Source organism: Loxodonta africana, chromosome 10, assembly GCF_030014295.1.
Source record: "Loxodonta africana isolate mLoxAfr1 chromosome 10, mLoxAfr1.hap2, whole genome shotgun sequence".
Classification (NCBI taxonomy): domain Eukaryota; kingdom Metazoa; phylum Chordata; class Mammalia; order Proboscidea; family Elephantidae; genus Loxodonta; species Loxodonta africana.
This window is the reverse complement of record NC_087351.1, coordinates 116765392-116785760: the sequence shown is the minus strand read 5'-3', so window position 1 is coordinate 116785760 and position 20369 is coordinate 116765392. Positions and strand designations below refer to the sequence as shown.

Sequence of the window (20369 nt, the reverse complement as noted above, 5' to 3'; positions counted from 1 at the left end):
GATTTTAAGCAGTCCAAGGTGAATGAGAAGGGCTCCTCACTACTGGGGAAAGAGCATGGTGGGATCAAAGAACCCGGTTTTGGCAGAAGGTTTTGGCTGGCGTTAAGGTGCAGGGGCTCGCATGGGGCAGATGGGGTGGAAGAGATGGGTTTTGGCCCAACCGTCAAAGCCTGAATGTTGTTTTTTTCAGAAATTGAAATATGTGGAAGACTTTAACATATTTCCTCTTTGTTTGTTGTAGAAACGCTGGAAATCTTCCCCTTCCCTGACCTTATCCAGATTCCCATGATGGATAGATCTTTTGTTTGTTTGTTTTTTTGTGTCTGTCTTTCTAGATTCTGTGTGTGCCCACACGTGTTCACACACATACCAGTAATGCCTTGTGATATTTACTCACTTTGTAAACCAAGAAAAAATTGTTTACATCGTTATGTAATCTACAAAATTACTATTAATGGCTACATAGAACACTGGGTTTTTTTTAATAGAATGTCATCTTAAAGCTACTACCGTATTTTATTCAACCAATTTCCTATTTACAGTTGTTTCCATTAAAAAACAAAGTTGCTCTTCTCTGCTGTAGCATTGACTATAGCTAAGCTGCTGCCATCCATTTATGTTTCTTTCCTTAGGGTAAATTAATGAAGGAGGAATTACTGAGGCAAATAGTGTGCCTCGTTTTAAAACTTCCGGTGCATATGGCCAGGCTGTCTTCAAGAAAGGCCGCCTTTCTCCGGTGACTGCTGCTCCGTGCCGGCCCTGACACTTTCCCAGTGTGCACAGGGCACTGTTGTTATTTACTCTTTTTGGTTTCCCAGGAGAAAGTTGATATTTCATTGTTTTATTATTGTATATATTGTGTCGTAAAAGTTGAAGTTGTCAGGTATTTGTGTGCGTAGTAATGTATTACTCGCTTTTGTGTGCTGCTCTGAAGACGTTCAGACCAGTGGAGTGACAGTGCTCACCTGGCGTTTCCCCAGACTCTTAGAGCAGCGTCAGTGCTCTGGTTACTGCGGGAGGGGAGGAGCTCGAGCTTACACAGGGAGAAGTGTTTAGAGACCTTGTCTACTTTTAACTAAAGGCATGGTGCACTTTTTGTGCTTCTGGGTAATTTCTTTTAGTAATGAAATTATTTTTGAGTTGTGCTTTTGTCTTATGGCCAAGAGCTTTTTCTTGAGCTTATATTCTGCTAACTATTGTCTGGGCAGCATTTTATGATGTGCCTGTATATGTCTTAATTATTGTTTGTTTACAGTGTCCAAGTTGGAGCCAGTTGGAAAGTTGTGAGATCCTTGGACACCGTGCTTATGAGATTTAAATAGGCAAATAAAAATTTAGGAGTATCTGAAACAGTGTGAAATAACCTACAACAGGGCTTAATGGATGATTCTGTAATGTAGTCACAGCTTTCTCTTGATCCCCCGCCTTCCAGTTTGTCTTAAAAATTTTTTAGCCAGCAAACCCAGTTATGTTCTTGTATCCTTTTTTAAGTCTCTTTTCCCCATCCTCTTTGTCTTCCAGGAACAACTGGACACAGAGACAAGTACAGCTCAGTCGGAAACTATCCAGACGGCAGCTTCTCTGTTGGCCTCGCAGGTACTAAGGGCACAGAGCAAGGAGAGCTTTATAAACAATTCTTATGGTTCGTGTGGTCTCATGAGTTAAGATGGGCACATATAGGAGACTGTTAATTATCTTTTGTGAAAGTGATTGTTTATTGCTGGTCAATAAATGTATTTATTGTTGTTTAAAGGCAGGGCATTGGATTTGTTGAGGCTTTTCTTTTGTTCTGTCAGGATGCTAACTCATCCCGTTATATTACCGTTTGATGTTGCAGCTTATTTAAAGCCTCAGTAATTACGCGCACACTGTTCATCTAGAGATTTTATTTAAAAGCCGGAGTGTCGTTTAAGCTACGAGAGAACTAAAAACACTCTTCATAGATTTTTTGCAAGATTAACACGATCTTTTATTTTTAACATTTGTTTTTGCCTCAGTTTTCACTACTGATTTTCAGTTAGTTATTTAGTACAACTCATTGTTTTTTGGAAATTATTTTTTCATTTGTCTTAGAAGTTGTGACAAGCCCTGGCATACAGTAGGAACGTGGAATCTTTGCATTGATTTGTGAACCTTCATTTTCTTTGTGAAGTAATTAATGTCTTCATCTTGAATCCTTTTCTCAAATTGAGTAAACCCCAAAGTGTAGGTCAGACTCCGACACAAAGTAAATACTTAATTTGAGTAGACCTTGCACTGGATAACCTAGATAACACCTGCTGCCTAGTGACATGGCTGTGCCGACACCATGATGCCGCCTCTCGGCCTTGTGCTTCATGAAGTTACTCTAACGTGACAAGTTTAAAGTGCGCTTTTGCTGGGTGAAGATGTTAAATCTTATATTTAGTATCTGCAGTGCCTTTTATTTCACTGACCTTTATTTAATAAAATTTTGCAGGAGGTTAACGGAAATAACATTAGGAGGTGCTGTGATACGTGGACACACGTTTATCACACTTAAACTGTTTTGTGATTGTGATTGCATGTCTCTTGGTTTGCCACATGATGCTCTAGGGAGCTGTTTTCATAGTCATGTCTTCCCGAGCTCATTCCTGTAGTGATTAGCACCCACGGGTGCTTGCCTTTTAGATATTTTCATGAGTAGAAATTTCTTTTTAATGAAAGGATTCCTAGAGTCATGGAGAGAAAATCACTCAATTATAAAAAGATTGATTATGTTGACTTTTTAAAGTAAAACGCATCTCTGTGTTTAGTTATGTTGAGGAAATACTTACTTCCGTGGAGGTGATGTTGATACTGTGGTTGTGTCTCACAGAGAGTCCTTGTTGTTTTGAGACAAACCCTGAAATATTTACAGATGGAATGGTAGGATCTCCAGGATTTACTTCAGAATAACCCGGGGAGTGAAAGTGGGAGGACAGTGGATTGGCTCTGATTTGACAGTTGATGAAGCTGGGTAGTGAATACGTGGGGATTCGGGATTCATTATACAGTGTTCTCTACCTTCCTGTACGTTGGAAGTTTTTCATAATAAAACTTTAGAAAAATTCATCTGTATGGTTTTGAATGTTAAAAAAAGACAGTAGAACGATACAATGTTTTTTCATATAGTAAAACTTTCCCCAAATTTAGGATGATATCGCTAAGTTGTGTAGATTAATTTTTACAATTTACAGTGTCAGAAAATAATAAATGTATACCTAACTGCCGGTCCTGTGTGTGAGGTGAACTTTAAGTGTTCTCCCACATGGGGGTGCTCCAGTACTGGTTGATACTGAAGCTGTGGTACCGAGTTAGTAATACTGAGTAAGTGTACTTTAACTTGATTATTATTTGCTAGGTGATTTCTGAGAGGAGCCTATTTTTAAACACTGTATTTGCAGTTACTTGAAGTTTGTATGTATATGTGTACATAGATATAATTTTTCATAATTATTTGAAAAACTTTTAAAAGTGTAGAATAAATAATTAGATAGTAATAGGTATGCTAATTTCCAACCTGACAACATACTAGTGTGTTTTTCTTTACATTTTAGTACCTCTGTTTTAAGGTCCCGTCCATTTCTTAGGAAATAAAGCGATAGAAAGTAAATCTCATTGTTCGGTTACAGTGCTTTGAATGATAACTGTGTTCTTTGCTTTCGTCCTCAGAAAACATCCAGTACAGACCTTTCTGATATCCCCGCTCTCCCTGCAAATCCTATTCCTGTTATCAAGAATTCAATAAAACTGAGATTGAATCGGTAAAAACCACCTCAGGGGTCCATAAACAATATCTGCCAACTCAACCTGTTGTCTTCAAATGCTAAAAAAGGAGAATGGAGGGTACAAGACTAGACATGACTGAAAACGGATTTATTTTTTTTTTGATGACTCCCTGACTGGGCTAATCAGCACTTGATCGGAAGTCCAGGTTAGTATGTGAAGCCAGGAGTACTATTATTAATGTGTTAGCAACAGTTGCATTAACTATTTCAAAAGATTACTGCCTTTAAAAAACAAACAAACAAAAACGGAGAAAAAAAAAAAAACCTCGAGTTCCCTTTGTATCCATAATTGACGTCTGAATGGGGTTTATGTTTGATGCGTTCTTTGGCAAATCTGCAATACAAACTGGCATAGAATTCCTTATTCTGATGATGCACTTTTATGTATTTTTTATTAGAAAGTAGAACTAATTTTAGATTTTCAGCTTGATGGATTTTCATTTTTACCTGAAAATTTTTCTTTACCCTTAGTCTCCAAATTGGGTACCATTGTGCATGGTGTACTGTTAGACTTCAGAGAAAGGCTGAGAGTGCCTCTAGTTCAGTCCCTGTGAGCACCTGTGACCCTAAAACATGAAATGTCAACTCTGGGGTACTTGACATTTGACATTGAAAGAATAATTAGGAAATAACTTGGTTTTGATGGGGTCATAATTAAGAAATGATACATTGGTTTTATTTATAGAATTGTTTTATAGTGCATACAAATCAGCGATCAAACAGCAGACGTTTTTCTCTGAGCCTGTCTGTCAAAGCTCCGTATTCTTCTGCCTTTAATCTGTTGTCTTTGAAACAAGCAAAAAAGCCCCCTTCCCTCCCTTTTTGCATGTATGCACAACGTAGGACTTACTCGTAAAAAACAAAATGCCGGTATTTTCTCAAGCCGTGCGTGGTGTGAGGACACTGACCCCGTGGCCACATGGCACAGAGCACGAGATTTTGTCCCATGGCTGAAACTTGAGGGCGACTGAAAGCAACGCCTGTGATGGCCGCTGAGCTCTAACTAGGAGGAACTTCGTACACTCCACAGAACTCCTGTCTGTCGTAAAGTTGGTTTTCAATTTTAAACATGTGGGCAAAAAGGCATTTTCTCCAAGAATTTTAACCTACTTTTTGTGTCAGTAAATTTTACATATAGAAACATTTTAAAATCACTTCTAGTAAGCACTTGACATCTAGTCGGCTCTGTACTCCTTTTTTTGTTTTATTCTGTCAAAAAATTAGGAACTCTTTTCTTTAAAGACAAGAAAAAAAAACAGAAGCAAAAATCTCATCCTGAAGCAGCAGAACCTCCATGTGTAGGAATTGTGAGGGGTGCCGGATGTGATCACCTTACCCTTTGTGGATCTGGGCAAAGCAAATGCTAACAGTTTTCCTTACGACACGTTTCACGCATCCTGCTCTCTGCTCCATCCTGTCACCTGTGCATTTTTCCTGTTAAACTGCAGTTACTCTCAACTCTTCCCTGTCCTTCTAAATTAATTTCCCAAAGTTGGAGTGCAGTCTTCCCCCCTTAGGCTATGCGTTAATTGAGGCTTTCTTTTCACTGTTACTTGACGATGTCTAGTGTACAATATTCCTACTTCCCTGTCTTTGCTCTGCACAGTCACCTTGCCCTCCTTCCCACCACCTCAGAACCGAGATGGTTATACTAACAGGTGAAGCATACAAGGCGTCTGTGTTTTTTGTGTAGCTTCAGAGTTAGATTGAAATCGCCAGGCACAGATTTAGTCCTGTCATTTTGTTTACACATTGGGGAAAAAATTCAGTTTATTAACGTTTCATGTAACTGCACCCAAGTTTTTGCCAAGCTGGAAACTTGGAGTTTGTCTGTGTAGTGACTTTTTAATTCTCGTTTTCACGACCTGGAGATCAGACTGTTGCTTCCGCATGACTGGAGTTTGCTTTGTTTTATAGTATCTGTACTCCTCGTATTTTTCAAGAGCTATTTTGTAAACAGATGATGTATTTCTCCATTGAAAACACAATAAAAAAAAAAAAAAAAAAACAGCACAATCCCACAGTTGACTGATTTCTTTTGATTTGAGTGTTTTGTTTTTTCCAGTGGTCTGATTGGGTCTTCTTGCACATTTATAGCATGGTGCGCTACGTGAGGACTTGCTAGGGATGTTACTGCAGTTACATCTAGAAAAGGTTTGTTTCTGGTTAACTTTCGCCGTTAGCAGCGGGCTGATATTCATATGTCACATGATAATGAGGGTTTTCTTTTCATTTAGGGAGGAGAACATGAGCATAGTTAATGTTAATTCACCTTGAACTCTTCCGTCCTCTGAAGTGTTTGGGGCATGTGACACTATACCTTATCAGCGTGTTTATTCCGTGCGTGCAGTTACTGTACCTCGGATGCGGTTGGCTTTCAGAGCCACTGTGCTTTATCTCTAATGTCAGCAGGTGGCACTGCTTTTCAGTGAATTAGGATTGTGGACTAGAACCAGCCAGGATCTTATGTTTCATCTTGTATTAAACCCTGATGAGATACTGGATTCTCCTTATGAAACACCCAAATGCTCACCATTGCACACCTGACTCGCGGGTTAGAAATCAGCTGCTGTTGTGTGTTTGTGAAGGTACAGTCCCGAGTGTGGTTTCTGGAGTGTTTGAGTGGAGATGACAGCTGCCGTTGGAAGATGCATACGGTTTCTGAAACTTCAAATTGTCAAACCTTCACTCTGTGTGAAATAGAGGACCACAGCGTGGGTGGCCTTTTATTCAACTAAAATTGATCTTTTGGAGGATACGCAGTAAATGGGGAAATGCTGTAAAAATGACCTCGGACTCCGTTGTTAGCCTGTAGAGGGTCGAACTTGCAGCCCCCCGTACCTTGGTAGACACGGGGCTGAATGTCACACTGTGGCGTTTCACCGCCCACACACCCTTTGGCATTTCCTGCATCTTCTGAGTTGGTAAAACGGTGATTGAAAGTTGTGTGTTTTGTGGCTCTACATGCGTTCTGGAATAAAGTTTGTCTTTTTCTAATTAACACCTCTCTTTTTTTCTCCTCACAGAAAACATATTTTAGAGCTCTGCATAGTATTAATGGTGGCTGCACTCAGGGTGGCAGTAAATGATCAGCTCCAAGTAGTAACTGATAATGAAGGGATAAACCGTTAACGTACACAGACTTGTAGACCGAGTCCCGGAAATAACTGTTAGTGCCCTTAAATGCATTTAAACAGAAGGACGAACTGTTCGCTTGAAAAGGCATTGAACCATCCTTTGGATGTCCTTTTGCCTATTTTAACCCTAATAAAAATGAATAGTACAAGGAAAATTAGTTGCTTTTTAGTATGAATTGTATGTGTTGCCTTTTAAAAAAATTTTCCTCCACTGTGTTCCTCTTCTTTTAGCGTTACTCCAAGTCAGAATCACAAATAGACGTTGTCTTAACTCAGACCTCGGTCAATAAAATCCTTCCTGTACTAAACATGACCTTCAGTCATATAGTGGCCTGTTCAGCGCTCTGTTAACATCTGTGTCTCATGTCTGTAGAATCGACGTGCGGATCTTTAATCACCAGCTTTAAGACTCTTTGACGTTTTATGTAGCTTTATTGGCATCCAGTAAGAAAGACGGCATCAATGTTTCTGAACCATGTATTTCAGAAGTGGTTGTGCTTCGTTTTAAAAGCGATTTCATAGACTTGGAAAATCATTTCAACTTCTGCTTTTCTTCCTCAGAGACATGCTTTTGTCTCAGTGTATCATTGCAGCGGATCAAAACCACACATGTATTTTGTTGAAAGGGATGGAATTTTAAGTAAGAATTTACTTTTCACATCCCTTCCTAATTCATAAGCCTTTCCTTGAAAGGGTAGAGTTAAGGCTGTGCTTAAGTTCACGTTTGGAACCTTCCGCATTTGTGTAGAAGGTTGTGATTGTAATTTATTGTGTTTTTTTCCTCCACTTATCTTTTAAAATGCTTTATACTTTTAGCTAGCTAAAAATCATATCTGTAAAGGGCACAGTATTGTTTAGAGTTTAAATATCTACTGTTTAAAATGTTAACTGTTAAAATATTCACACTTCAGTGTAAGTAAGACAGTGCAGTCACTCCTGGTTTGGGTCCCTTTAAATCCCACTGGCAGGGTGGAAAGTAGACCTGCATTCAGAATGGGCTCTTATTTCTTCAAGCATTGTGGTTTCTGCTTCGCTGTTTCTAAGACAGAGAATAATGTCCTAAACAAAAATAGTTTTCCTTTGTGTCATCCTGCTGAGAACTTCTGTCTGTGTGTTGCTTTTCCGTGTTTGTTTTTAGTGGTAAGAATGGAATTCGGCCAACCCCGCCACGTCTCTTCTCACTTGGTCCCAGGATTGACCAGAGAAAGCCCGAGGGTTTGGGGGTTTGTTTTATATTTTGAAATAAACAATGAGTGTCTGGAAACAATAGCACCAGGGCCTTAAAACGTTATTTTATTGTTTTTAAAAATTTTTTTCCCTGTAGTGACAGAATAATGCTCCTTTTGTCCAGTGTGATTTCCAAACAGTTACATCAGTAGACAGAAATAGGGAACAGACTAACAATTAAAGGTAAACCCTGACCTGATTATAATGTAATAAACAGTTAAATGAAAAAGTATCACCCAGTCTAAGCACCGTGCATCCCAGTAATTTGGAATTGTCCAGACCGTACACTGAGTTTTTCCTTAATGTGGAGGTTTTTTGTTTTGTATTAGTCATGCTCATGTGACTACAGCCTGATATTTTTTATGTCTGAGTCTCTTTGCAAGCCTTTTAGAATGTTTTATTAATTTTTAAGATGTGGTTTTTTTTTAGCCAGCAAATTTCATGCTGAAAATATGTATTTTGTGTAATTTAAAATAACACTTTTGTGGGTTTGTTAGAGCTCGTTGCAGACATTTATCTCAGTCTTGTGTATTTTCTGTGGTGTCATGTAGTCCTAAAGTAGTTCACACTTTTTATGTATAAAGTAGTTTTGCTCTAATAAGACTTTCTGTGGAGTGTGCCATGGCCGTGGCCCTCGGCTCCCACACAGACCTGCATATTTGGGTTCATTTAGGAGTTCAGGCACCAGAAAGTAGGTATGTGCATTTTTAATATAATAATGCAGAATGTCCCAACTTTGTGCTTGTTCCTTGTGGATGCTGTCTTTCCTGGCACGACACCCTCCCTACACACTTTCACGCTGCATGGTGCCGGGTGCTATGTGATTTCCAGAAATCTGGCATGAGAATTGGTCCTTGTTTGCGTTTTCTGACTGCAGCGGAGCTGTTAATAAAGAGATTGATGATAAAGTTGTCGAAAAGAGACAGTTGGGCAGAGCCGCTCCCCATGAGTGACAGAGGGCGTGCTCTGCCTTCACGGCCAAGAAAGCCGCCCCCAGCAGAGAGCCGACCGTGCCTGGACACCGTGCCAAGACGGTCAGGAGGAGCTCGGCTCGGCTCGGCTGCTAGAGCGCGCTTTGATCTAGGCCTGTTCCATGTTCCCGTTTTTATCCTTACATCCACAGCGTGCTCAAAACAGACACCCTCACAAATAGGGCGCGGGCACACTTCCCAACTGTAAAATAATTATCTTTGTAAGTGATTCTGAAAAGTGCTCACAATTCACCCCCATTTGGCTTAGTAAAATTGTTTTATTAAAAAAAATATTACTATAGTTTTTATAGAAAGCCTAAATTTTTTCTAGACAGCCTCTTCCTCAAAGTCTTCAGGGAGTCAAGTTGGACAGGCTGAAGAGTAAGCACTAGTTGTGGGATGTTCAGTGTCCTCCTGAGTATGCTGTGTTTTTCATCTCTCCCTGTTCCTAAGCTTAGGCTGCTGGCGGCTTAGCTGTTTGCCCATCGGTTTTGCGTGGCCTCCTTGGTGGACCACGAGAATGTTTGGCTCTCTTTTATACTGACTTTAAAGGTGCGGGTTTTGCCTCCAGTTTTTAAACTGCCCTAGTTATTACATGGTTTCTGTTTTCGCCTTCTTAACCACGAGGCTGTATTGTTGGTCAGGCTTTTCCCATAAGGAAACCGCCTTGTTAGGTGACACAGGTGTGGATACTTTTTGGAAAACTTAAATCTGCGTCTCGTGTCTGCATGAGCCTAACCTTTTGAATAGCTTCTTTGCAGGGGAGAGGGGTAATAGATTATTTAAAAAAGTTAAAAATATGTTCTTAAAAATCTAAAAAGCTAGAACAAATCTAATGAGACATCCCATCTGATGCATCTCTGCTAGCCTCTGCTCACGCATTTCCATTGAGGGAGGAGCCCTTGTTTCAGACTTTCCATCGTTTGGCAGTATTTGAAAATTTTAGACTGGGCTCTGGGTGGTTTCTTTGACCCCCAGTGACTTGACTGCTACCTTTAGAAGCAAATTCTCTGCTTTCGTTACCACGAGACCTTCAAAACAGGTTTCTGAGTTGTCGCTGGTTGGTTTTCTTATCCCGAGTAAGATTATATTCTGGGGTGCGTTTTATGACGAGGGTATGTTGAGACCAGGGCTTTGAACTGGTTCTGTCTGGTTTGAATCCCTGCTGAGAATTTGCATTTCTGATACATTCCGAGGAAGTTAAATAGAAGAATCACCCAGGGATCTTGTTAAAACGTGGATGTTGATTCAGTATATCTGGAGTAGAAATGCAAATTGTCATCTGAGAACTTGTGAGAAAGGCAAGTTCTCAGCAGGGGTTCGAACCGGAACGAACCAGTTTGAAGCCCTAGTTAAGACTCTGAGCCCAGACTAGGCCAGAGTGTGTTACCAGCACGTCCTCAAATTGGTATAGTGGCCATCTGACCCTTAGCGTGCATTCTCCAGGAGCTGGGGACCTGAAGGGGGAAATGGATCACACCCCTACCCTTGGATATGTCACATATGCAGAATACAGCCTCCAAGTGAAGTAGCCCTTGTGGGAGTAATGGAGCGAGCTGCACCTTGTTGTGTCAGTCCTTCTAGGAGGCATTTTCCAGGTACATGACGAGCTCACCGAAGCCAAAACCCCTGTGGTCACTTGGTATGAATTGTTGCTAACAGGAATCCTGTGTCTGGCCAGGGTGGAGAAGAACGTGGACGTCCAGCAGGGTTTAAAGCAGGTGAAGAGACTAACTTGTCACAGGTCATACACACTCTTGTCCGCCTGCCCTCAGGTCTGTTCTTTGTGTGTTTGTGCTCTGGACTCACTTGTTGTGGAAGGAGTAAGAGGGATCGTCTCTTGCAGGACCCTTTTGTGGCGCCCTCCCGGTGCCGCCCAGCCCTGTGGCACGTGGAGAGCATGTTCTCTGAGGCTGCTCTTTGCTCTGTCCCCTGTACCCGTCAAAGGGAGGTTTCCTGATCCAGACTTCCCAGGGCTGGCTTGTGAAAGGGTGGGTTTTCATCACAGACCTGTAAACCATCATCCTACAAAGTGGACTTGGGCACTGTAATGGGCAGGAGAAGGAAAGCTGCAAGGATTTTTGGTATTTTCCATGAGCTTCCACTGGGCCTTGAAGTGCTGTTATGAAGAACTTCGACTTGGCTGTTGTCAACCCAACAGGCCTTTGGAAAGCTTGAAAATTTTACTTCATTTCCAGAAGGATGTGAAATGGTTTAAAGTTTGAAATGCTAAGGATAGATTTTTTTAAAAAAGGTAATGCAGTTGGGATAAAGGGGAAATACGCAAACCCGTAAGGGGAAATAGATGTATACGCAGACGAGACCAGAAACCTAGAGAAAATAACTCTTTTCCCTTGTTTATTCAGCAAAACGTGTTCAAGTTCTCTCCCTGCCTGGACTGGACTGTGTTCCCGACCTCGTGGAACAGATGTTCTGCTGGAAGTTAGTTTCTTTGTTACATTTTTGTTAGTAATGACTGGTAGATGCCCAAACCACGCAAATTAGCAGAACTTTATTAAGTCAGAATTAACTGTTTGGAAATTCTCATTTATCGTTTTGGCTTGCTCACTAGCGGGGCTGTAGCATACAAAGACACAGAGCCTCCACGAGTGATCGGAAGTGAAAGCATCCGCGGCGTTCTGCCGGAAGCTGCCATATTGGCTGCCATGGAAGAAGCCAGGAAGAGGGTCACCCCACACTGGTGTTCGATGCATGGCCAGACACTGTGCCCCCCGGGGCTCCGTGGAGAATAAGGGAAGAAAGAGGTCTAAGGTTTTCATTCTTCCTGTAGGGTGCGCCCTAGTCCCTGATGGGAGAATTGAGCCTGTTTGATCCCTGAGGCACCAGGCTTGGCTCACACTAGAAGGAGCCTTCAGCGAAGTTGCTCTTCATGCCACCAACCTTGACTCCCATTTCGTCGCGTGTTGGCAGAGCTGAAACCTGCGATGAACGGCTTTTCTGTGTGCTGTAGAGGAGACGATGGCTGTTGTCAAGTCAGAGCTGCGTTCAGATCTCAGTGTCTCCACTTCTGTTTGTGTGCTCTCGTGCAGTTGCAGCATCTCTGAGGCTCGTTCTCCTCAGTGGAGGAGAGTAATACCAGCTCTGCAGGGTCGTGTGAGGACGGGATGCGGGAGGATGCCCGCCACGTGGAGCCTGCACGGAACGCCTTTGGTAGCTCGATGACTCCTGACTCCTGGGTCTGCGCATGCTCTGAGCGTCACCGTTCTGCAGCTGAGTGCTCATTGGCCTTCAAGTTTTAACTGTGAGTTTTAGCACTTACGCAGTTGCAGATCGGAGCTTTTTGTTCCAGGGTAGGATTTAAGAAATCTAACCTCCGTGCAAGGAGGTTGAGTGCTTTGAGAATCCGTTAAAATTTGCATCAAGTCAACCTGATTATGAATTTTGTTTGTAAAAAAATTAGTTTAGCCAAATGCTGTGAACTTCTGTTATCTTTCTAGTTGGACTGAATAGCCTAAACCTGAGGTTCCCAGGTCATAGTGAGAGGAAATAAACAAAATTGCTGGTGAGCAGGAGATGTGATGCCATGCCGTGAGCAAGCCCCTTCATTGCAGGGTGTCGGGGGAAGTGGAGAGAGCCAGGGACGGGGAGAAGTGAGTCAGTCGGGGCTGAGGCTGACTGGTGGAGGAATCCCAGCCGTTTATCCACGGCTGAACTGCACAGCTACTCTGGGACTTGACCACTTTTAAGTGATTTTTTCTTATTTATCGGTAGAATATTGCCAGTTCTGCCCTTTTCAGTTGCATTGGAGCCTTGGCCTTTTATTTTCCATTTTGATTGCTTCTGAAGCCAGCCAGGCCAGTGTGTGGTGTTAGTTGGCATTAGCGCTCACTCTTAGAAGAAAAAGCCTTGCCCTTCGGGAAGAACAGTCCTGTCACCATGGGCAAGTCGTTTTAAAACCTTCCTTTCCGTTTTTAAGTCAGGAAAATAGAACCTGTCCTTCTTTGGAACTCTATATGGAGCCCTGGTGGCATGGCACACTGGTTAAGAACTTGGCTACTAACCAAAAGGGTGGCAGTTCTAACCTACTGGCCGCTCCTTGGAAACGCTGTGGGACGACAGCTCTGTTCTGTCCTGTAGGGTCACTATGAATCAGAATTGACTCGAAGGCAACAAGGCTTTTTTTTCAACCTTAGGTGAATTAGAATTAGCAAGTGAATATGACATGTTGTAGAGAATCTAGATTTTTTTAAAGTGCCAGCTTAAACCTAATTTGAATTTGTCAGAGGGCGGGCACAAAGGCAAACTGCAGACTTCAGGGAGCGCCCAGCAGACCAGCTCCTTCACTGGCGAAGCTCTTCTTGCTAGGAAACCTGGGCAGCCCTGGAGCGGGGAGAACTGCGGCTGCAGGCCAGCAAAGCACTTTTTTTTTTTTTTAATGTGGGATGGGAGCAGACTGGCTCTTCAGAACACGTACTTTCTGTGCCTCAGGACCAAGACAAGTATGCGGCTGCAGCTTCCGAGGAGATGGTGAGCAGCCTGCCTGACCTGAGGTGGCCGAGGAAGCTTGGGAGGAGGAGATCTGGGGAATGCCCCATAGTACCTCCCACAGTACCTCCTAGTGGCTCAGCATGTCTGTTAGCAGTCCCCAGGTGGTGCAACCGGAAGGTTGGAGGTTCACGTCCTCCCAGAAGCCTCTCGGAAGAAAGGCCTGGCAATTTATTTCCAAAGGTCAGCCATCGCAAACCCTATGGCGCACAGTTCTGCCCTGGCGCACATGGGATCGCTGTGACTCAGGGTCGACTCGGCAGCAACTGGTTTAGGCCTGAAGCATTAGGTCTAACCCTCACAGCAGCCTAAGATGCCTTTGCATTGTGGCGTTGGCCAAGATTACTGCCTACACCCTGGACTACCAGAACGAACACGTGTCTCGGAAGAAGTACAGCCAGGATGCTTCTTAGAAGCGAGGATGGCGAGACTTTGTCTCATGTAATTTGAACATGTTAACAGGAGGGACCAGTCCCTGGAGAAGGACATCATGCTTGGTAGAGAGTCAGCGAAAAAGAGGAAGACCCTTGACGAGATGGACTGACACAGTGACTGCAACAGTGGGCTCAAACATAACGATTGAGAGGATGGTGCAGGACATAGGCTCGCTATGAGGTTGATATTCAAATTGTAAATGGAGTCTGTCACAATTTACAGATGAGGAATCAAATTCAGTTTGGTGAAATACCTCACCCAGGGTCACAAAGTACCTTGGCATCTGAACCTGGTGCAGTCTCTCAAATTCAGTCCCTAAATACAGCTGTACATCTCCCTACTTCACGGCGTTGCCTTTTGGTGCAGCTCGAAGGTGTTCTCACTGGAAGGCCAAGGTAGTTGGCTGTCTCTTTTTGCACATGCCTCCAGTTTTTGCTAAGATGCATTTCGGCTGTCTGGAGCTGTTAACTCTGGCCTGCTAGGGGTGAGGAAGGGAAGAGGCCAGGGTGAGTGTCTGTGGGGAGGTGGGATCAGTGAGCCTGGAGGAGATAAGTGTGGTCGTTAGTCCTGGCTGGTTGGAGGTGACTGATCTGTTCACACTCAGTCTGCTTCATGTTGACTTTCCTTGTATTACATTTGCCAAAAATTTAGATTTTTAAAAAATGTCTTTTCCTTATTGGATTGGATCACTTTCTCCTTGAGAAAATTTGCACCCTCTTGTAGATTGTTTTAATTCAGCTAGGACGGAAGAGTACCTGGAAGAACTGCTAAAGGGTAGAGCACATAGAAATGTCAACAGAGGTACCTTAGAGGCTTTTCAGAAGGTGTTGTGTACCTGCTCTATTGTGTCTGGAGGGATTACGTTTGGTATGTTTTTACTAAAAACATAAAGTCCAGGCAGAACTGCCCTGAAAGGACCTGGCTAAAAATACTTTTTTTTTTTTTTTTGAAAGGTAAAAATTGAAATAGATGTTTAAATAAATTTTTGTGGAAGGTTTCTTCCGTTATGTTGTATAAAAAACTGCCACAAATGTGGTAAATATTGTTAAAATGTGGACGGTGGGCGAATACGTCATTTGGCAAATTATTTGGTGAATCGGCTTTAGGCTATCTTGATGCTCTCATTAATTTGTTAATGTTGCTTTCTTTGGTTTAATAGTAATACATATTCATTTTAATACTTGAAAAGTACAAAGTATAAAGAAAATAAAAATCACTCCTAATCCTACTTCTCAGAGCTAGTCTTTAAGACCTCTGTAGTTCTCTGGTCATGGTTGTTGGTCGGGTCAGCGAAGACCCCAGGGATGTCCTGTGCCCACACAAGCTGATGACCCCCCGGGAGCGTGACCTCGCCTCAAGGGCTTGGAGAAAGGTGCTATGTGGACCCAGGGTGGGAGAAAGACCATGACAGACTTCCTGAACGGCTGAGGCGAGGGCTAGATCGCGGAGGTTCACTGACCATTGACTTTATGTTGAAACACATACCTTGTCAGACTCTGTCAGAAAGCCTGAAGTTAGCCATGTCCCCCGCCCCCCTTATTTTTGTGGCATAATGATGTAATTCTAATGGAAACGGTTGTGCCTCCTGGGGAATTCATTAATTCAGCAAATGGCCGTCGGCCCGCTCCCATGGCCAGGGGCTGTTGCTGTGACACGACAAGCGAGGAGGGGGCTGAGGCCCACAGTGACCCCGGAGGCCCATCACCCCAAATGGCAACAACCACTAGGACTGCCTCACAGGGTGTTCAAGGCTGTGACCTCTCAGAGGCAGGTTGCCAGGCCTTTCTTCTGAGGTTCTGCTTTGCACACATGGTGACCCCGTGAGTCAGAACTGACTGGAAGGCACCAGGTTAGAGTAGTGGTGTCACTTAGGGTGATGTAACACAGCCAGCCTTGTGGTTAGTAGGCAGGTACTTGGCTGTTCACATCCCCAGGGACTCCACCGATACTCCGTGGTAGGCAGGAAGCGGATGAGCCAGGGGGAGCGGAGCCTGTTTTGAGGCCCCGGGTCTGTTCACCCACAGGTAGAGGCCCCAGCTGTGCAGTGGTGAGCCAATGTGGCAGCTGCCCCTGCTCCTGTGGGAGCTCATGGTTTGGTGAGGATCAAGATGGAAGCAAGACAGGGTCACCAGGAGGCTCCGAAGGGAGGCCCAGTGTTTCCTGCGGGTAGGCACTCACTCCTGCGGATGCAGGGCAGTCAAGCCTCCAGTAGTGCTGGGAGCAGCCTGGTGGCCTTGGGGAGGAGAGGAGGAAGCAGTGTCTTGTGACCTGTGCTGCAGGGGCACACCTGTGCTCGGGGTAGGAGTTGTATTCCGGCCAGGGAGAGGGCTTGTACACAGGGCACATGGAGAGGGTAGGTGGGGTGGAGACGCCCAGAGAGGTCAGCGTGCAGACCTGGTCCGAGCTCTTGGGGGAGTTCGTAAACGGGGGAAGGGGCGGTCAGTGAAATAATCCCTGGTAGGGGCCCAGGCCTGTGCTGGGAGTTTCAGGCCTCTATTCAGCTGCCGACCCTCCCACCCTGACCCTCCCACCCTGCCCGGTGCTCTGCCACCCTGGGGGACAACAAGTTAGTGCCCTGGGCCCTGCCCTCATCTTCCCTGTGACCTGGGTGTTGAGGACACATTGCCCTGCCATGCAGGGCAGATGACAACCATCACCGAGCACCAGGCTTGCCCTGAGTGCTTCACTGACCCACCTCCCTGGTCACCCCAGCCCTCACGGGGGGGTATCACCCCATGGTGCTGACCACCCACCGTACTGGCCCAGCCAGCAGGGGACCTGCCTCTGCAGAGCACAGCCACACTCTTGAGTCCTGTGGTGGTCCCTTGCAGCCTGTCGCCCCTAGGCTGACCACCTGGCTGCCGCCACCCCGTGGCTCCCTGAAACACCAGTGCCTTTGACTTCAAGGAGGGTAAGAGGGAGCAACGCAAGCCCGGAGCCAGCAGAGGCAGCGCACCCTCTCTGTTCTGCATGGCCATGGGGGCCACGTCTCACTGCTGGGTCCCCCAGAGAGCCTTGGGCCCCTGCCCCCCATCACTGTGGGCTCACCTTTGCTGCGTGGAGTATGTATGAATGAGTCTCATCAAAGTGAGAAACAGCCTTTCATATTTTCTTTGATAAACGCAACCTCCCCCTTTTGCCACCCCTGGCCACCAGCCCAGCCACCTTGCAGTGCACTTTACCTGCAGCCGCCAACTGATCTCTAGTCTCCACCACTCACCCACCCACTAGTCGGAAGACCCAGATCCAGAAGGCGAACGGGTGCATCTGACCCTAGGGCACACCTCGCCCCCCCTCCCCCCGCCGCAGGCAGTGGGAGGAGCCGACCTCGAGGCTGCTGCCTGTCTGCGCTGATCACAGCCTTCCTGAGGGCTGACCGCCCAGAGGGGAGGGCGAGAACGGTGAACAGTGAGGCCGGGGTTCTGCGAGGGGCTGGGCCGAGAGGGAGAGGAGAAACGGGGACAGAGCTTGGGGGGCCTGAGGTGAGGGGTGTGGGCCTGCAGCCTGGGGGCCTCCACCCAGACAAACAACCTTGGCCCAGCAGCAACGCTTGGGGCCCCAGCCATGGGACTGAGGTGTGGGGGTGGCCCAGAGAAACCTGGAGCCCAGTGTCTGCCAGCTCCCCAGGCTTGTTGCGCCTCCCTGGACCAGCCTGGCCTGGTGTGGCCGGTGCACGTGGGCGCAGCTACCCACACGGCCCACCTGCCATGCGCAGCACGGGGCGGTTGCGGGGTGGGGCAGGGCACAGCCCCCCATGGCTCCGGTGCCTCACTGGTGTCCACACATCCTGCCAGCTATAGCTAGATAGCGTCTTCTCTGAGAACACTCCTGCCCCATGGGGCTGGTTGGGACCCCTCTGCGCCCAGGGCACTCTGTGGCCCAGTCAGCGCTTGCGCAGTGTGTTGTGAGTCTGCACACACAGCTCCCAGAAAGCCAAGGCCACAAGGTGTGACACACAGTGACGCTTGGGTGAGTTTATGGCTGACCAGCCCAGGCCCTCAGGACTGCCTGGTGCTCTGGGGAGCAGTAGCTGGTGTTTATGAACAGGGTTGTGGACCAGATGCCTTACCTGCATGGTCTCGTCAAATCCTCCCAGCAGTCCTGTGACCCAGATAATACTGCAGTGCCCATTTTACAGATGGTGACACTGAGGCCCAGAGGACAAGTGTTTAACACTTGTCCTAGATCGTGCACCATCTATCGGGCAGGACCAGCTGCTATGTTGGTATCATTTGGGCATGGTGGATGGAGAAGAGGGGCCCTGGCAGTGTATGAGGGCCTGCTCGTCACCTTCCACCTCTCATTTCATTCTGAAAACAGCCCTGTGGGAGCAGAACTCAGAGAACATGAGAGCCTTGTCCAAGGACACCCAGCTTGGAAGCAGGTGAGTCAGGACCTTCCCTAACCAGACAGACCCTGGAGAGGGCTCCTGAGTCTTGCAGCTTGAAGGCCACACAGCCCCTCACTGGGGCCCTGACCTGACACTTGTCATTTACTGGACAAACCAGACAGGAAGCTCCATTAATGGGGCGGTGATTGGTAGCTCAGGGGTCCTTATAGATCTCAAGGATTGCTGTCAAGAAGGCTTTCATTGGCTGAGGACCAGCTACAGGCTGAGTCCTTGCTTCATCAGTACCCAGCCACAGCAGCTTCTGCAGAGAGGACAAAGGTGACAATGGCTGAGCAAGTTTGTGATCCTGGCCAGAGCAGCCGCAGCACAGGGCTGGCCCAGCGCTGGGAGAGGAAATTAAGGCATAACTTGCAGGATTTAAGAAACTGATCTTGGCCTATAACTCATTTTTTATTAAAAATGAATGTGGCATCACGGCCCTCATTCTCATTTCCTAAGTGGACGCTAACAGCATTTGGGAGAGAACACTGCCAAGTTCACGTTCAGCTCAACAGTCCTTCCATTACAAATGGAGTTGGAGGGAAGGCTCAGGAGGGAGGGCAGACCGTCCATGCTGCCTGTGACAGCCTGCTTCTCTGAAGTCTGGCGTGTACGCACTTCATCCCTCAGGAAGCCAGCCTGGAATCCGAGCCGAGCAGAGAGCGAAAAAGGCGTCTGTGCTCCCAAAAGAAAGACTGTAGAGCCCACAGGCCAAGGCCCTGCCCGTGCCCTTCAGGCCCACAGCAAGGGTCTCACGGCCATCTCACCTGTCACTCTGGTTAACACTCACTGCCCCCAACCAGCTTCCTTAGAGTTGACTTCTTGGAGTCTTGGAGTAGAACTGTGTTCCATAGGGTTTTCAATGGCCAATTTTTTGGATGTAGATTGCCAGGCCTTTCTTCCTGGTCTGACTTAGTCTGGAAGCTGCACTGAAACCTGTTCAGCATCACAGCAACACGCAAGTGTCCCCTGACAGGTAGGTGGTGGCTGCACATGAGGTGTGTTGGGCAGGAACTGAACCTGAGCCTCCCACACGGAAGGTGAGACTTCTGCTCCGAGCCACCACGGCTTCTCCTGGTGGCCGTTGTTGTTCGGTGCTGTTGGGTTGATTCCAGCTCGTGGCGACCCAGGGCACCATGGCTTCTTCTGGTGGCCGTTGTTGTTCGGTGCTGTTGGGTTGACTCCAGCTCGTGGTGACCCAGGGTGTCATGGAGTAGGACTGCTCCGCAGGGTTTTCTTGCCTATAATCTTGACAGAAGCAGATCACCAGGTCTTTCTTCCGAGGTGCTGCTGGGTGGGTTCAAACCACCAACCTTTAGGTTAGCAGTCTGCTGCAAACCGTTGGCACCACCTAGCCTGTCTCCTTACTTCTCACAAAGAGCCTGTGAAATGGGCTCGTGAAGTGTCCTTCACAGATTAGGAAGCTGGTTGGGACCAGAGGTGTCCCTGTAGGTGGCATCTGCCTAGCATAGATAGCTGCTTTGCTGCTCAACTTGTAATTATGCTGGGGGAGGGGGAAGGGCTGCTCTTTGGCCTCAGTTGAGGTTTTAAGAGACGATGGTCTGAACCTTTGCAGCCACATCTTTTCTCTGCATCCACACGGACTGGTGACGTTTTTACACCAAATTTTTCCCAGAAAACCCTAAGGAAGGAGATTCTGGGAGGGGAGGCAAAGGCAGGCTCAGAGTGAAGCTGAAAGGAAGGTCCAAGTTGGAGTATAACTGAGAGGTGGCTGACCACTCCTTCCCACCACCCTGTGATCCTGGTGGGCCTCGTAGATAATACTAACCCGAAGGGGCTCCCTGGAGTCCCTGGGTGGTACAAACGGTGAACACACTCAGCTACTGACGTAAAGGTTGGGAGTTTGAGCCCACTCAGAGGCACCTTGGAAGAAAGGCCTGGCAATCTATTTCTG

General features: G+C 46.1%; 1 protein-coding gene across 5 annotated transcripts in view; it reads left to right on the top strand.

Moving 5' to 3' along the window:
* The window catches only part of PAPOLA (poly(A) polymerase alpha), a 65430-nt gene extending 61339 nt beyond the window's left edge, over positions 1-4091 (top strand). For 4 of the 5 annotated variants that reach the window (XM_023546570.2, XM_023546569.2, XM_010588849.3 and 1 more), the window contains 2 exons: positions 1522-1596; positions 3673-4091. In XM_023546570.2, coding sequence (XP_023402338.1) covers positions 1522-1596; positions 3673-3768 — 171 coding nt within the window. In that variant the 3' untranslated portion in view covers positions 3769-4091. Of the gene's footprint in view, positions 1-241; positions 1597-3672 lie in introns of those variants that run through there. The other variant, XM_023546571.2, reaches the window with a different exon arrangement.
* Positions 4092-20369: the final 16278 nt, after the last annotated feature.